Source organism: Asparagus officinalis, chromosome 4 (assembly GCF_001876935.1).
Source record: "Asparagus officinalis chromosome 4, Aspof.V1, whole genome shotgun sequence".
Classification (NCBI taxonomy): domain Eukaryota; kingdom Viridiplantae; phylum Streptophyta; class Magnoliopsida; order Asparagales; family Asparagaceae; genus Asparagus; species Asparagus officinalis.
The window spans coordinates 90,233,884-90,235,163 of NC_033797.1; the positions used below are offsets into that span (position 1 = coordinate 90,233,884).

A 1,280-nucleotide genomic window follows, 5' to 3' on the forward strand; every position below is an offset into this window, starting at 1 on the left:
GTTAATATGATACAAAAGAGTTCATAAGTCCATTAATATGTTTTTTAAATCTGAAACGCAAAGATTGCAACTCTTCATCATCAAAATTAGTCTCAAACTCATTAATCTAAGGATTGAAACAAAAGTAGCTAGATCAACATATATTCGGATATTTCATATATGGATCTGGATATTTCACTACAAAACCATAACCCATTGACTATAGATTTGACTGACCAACATACGTATCCTAATAGACATGGTTATAGATATATCCATGGATACGGATATGTTTTTGCACCCCTATAGAGTAACCAGCTAAATAAACCAAACATGAAATTTGAAATAGAAGCATTTGTTACCAGCATCACGTCCACTTGCACTTCTTTTCTTATATGTTCAATGACAAAAACAGGAGTAAAGACATATCAACGTCAATTCTATGGTTAACAACATTCTCAAGTAAACAAAGCAACAATAGCAGTCCGCTTTTAGAACAAATTTATAATAATCGGTCAATTTCCCCCCAAAAAAATTACATGCATTATATCTATAGGCTTAGGATCAAGCCAGAACACAAAGCATCAGATCTACCAATTTCGAGTCAAATCAAACAAAAGGAGAAAAGAATCTGGAAACTCACCACCAAAGCGCCAGGCAGCAGTCTGCGGATCGAGGAACAACGACATCACAATCAGGTCAGAGATCGAACAGATCTAAATGAAGAAAAATGAGCTAGGGTTAGGGTTTCTTACAAGGGAAATCGGCCTGGATGGTGCTCATGAGATCGGTGTGCCACAAATTTCGGTAGCTCTGCCGGAGCTCCATCTTGCCCAAGTACTCTTTAGACGCCATGATCGGATCGACGAGCTCGCTTCGGGTGATCTCAAAAGGAAGAGACTTTCGAAAGGCTCTCGGCGAGTGGGAGAGCGGAAATGAGAAAACCGAGGGCCGAGACTAGACGCAATTGGGTCTTTCCTTCTTTTGTTCGAGATTCGTACTATGACTGGTCAACTCGCATACTTTGGAAATCGGCAAACGAAGTTTCCGAAGGCAAGGGCGGCTCGGCAAGAATGAGAACGCGGTTCAAGTCGAACTTTCACATGCTAAGTGGGTCAAGTGGAACTTAGAAAATTAAAACATGGAACAATTTATGGGATAATTTTTTATAGCGTAAATTCATTGAAAATAGAACTAGGATAAAATTATACAATGTTAGTTAATAAGAACTATGTAAAAAATAGAATTGGGGTACTTGTAGAAATTTATCTCACTTTCGTCAAATTCCATACTCCCTTTTA

At 38.2% G+C, this 1,280-nt stretch overlaps 1 protein-coding gene across 1 annotated transcript in view; it reads right to left on the minus strand.

Moving 5' to 3' along the window:
- LOC109837835 overlaps positions 1-1,036 on the minus strand; it is an 8,220-nt gene extending 7,184 nt beyond the window's left edge. The window contains exons 1-2 of the mRNA XM_020406201.1: positions 735-1,036; positions 623-644 (exon numbers count right to left, since the gene is read on the minus strand). Of these exons, the coding sequence (XP_020261790.1) occupies positions 623-644; positions 735-834 (122 nt within the window). The 5' untranslated portion in view covers positions 835-1,036. The remainder of the gene's footprint in view (positions 1-622; positions 645-734) is intronic.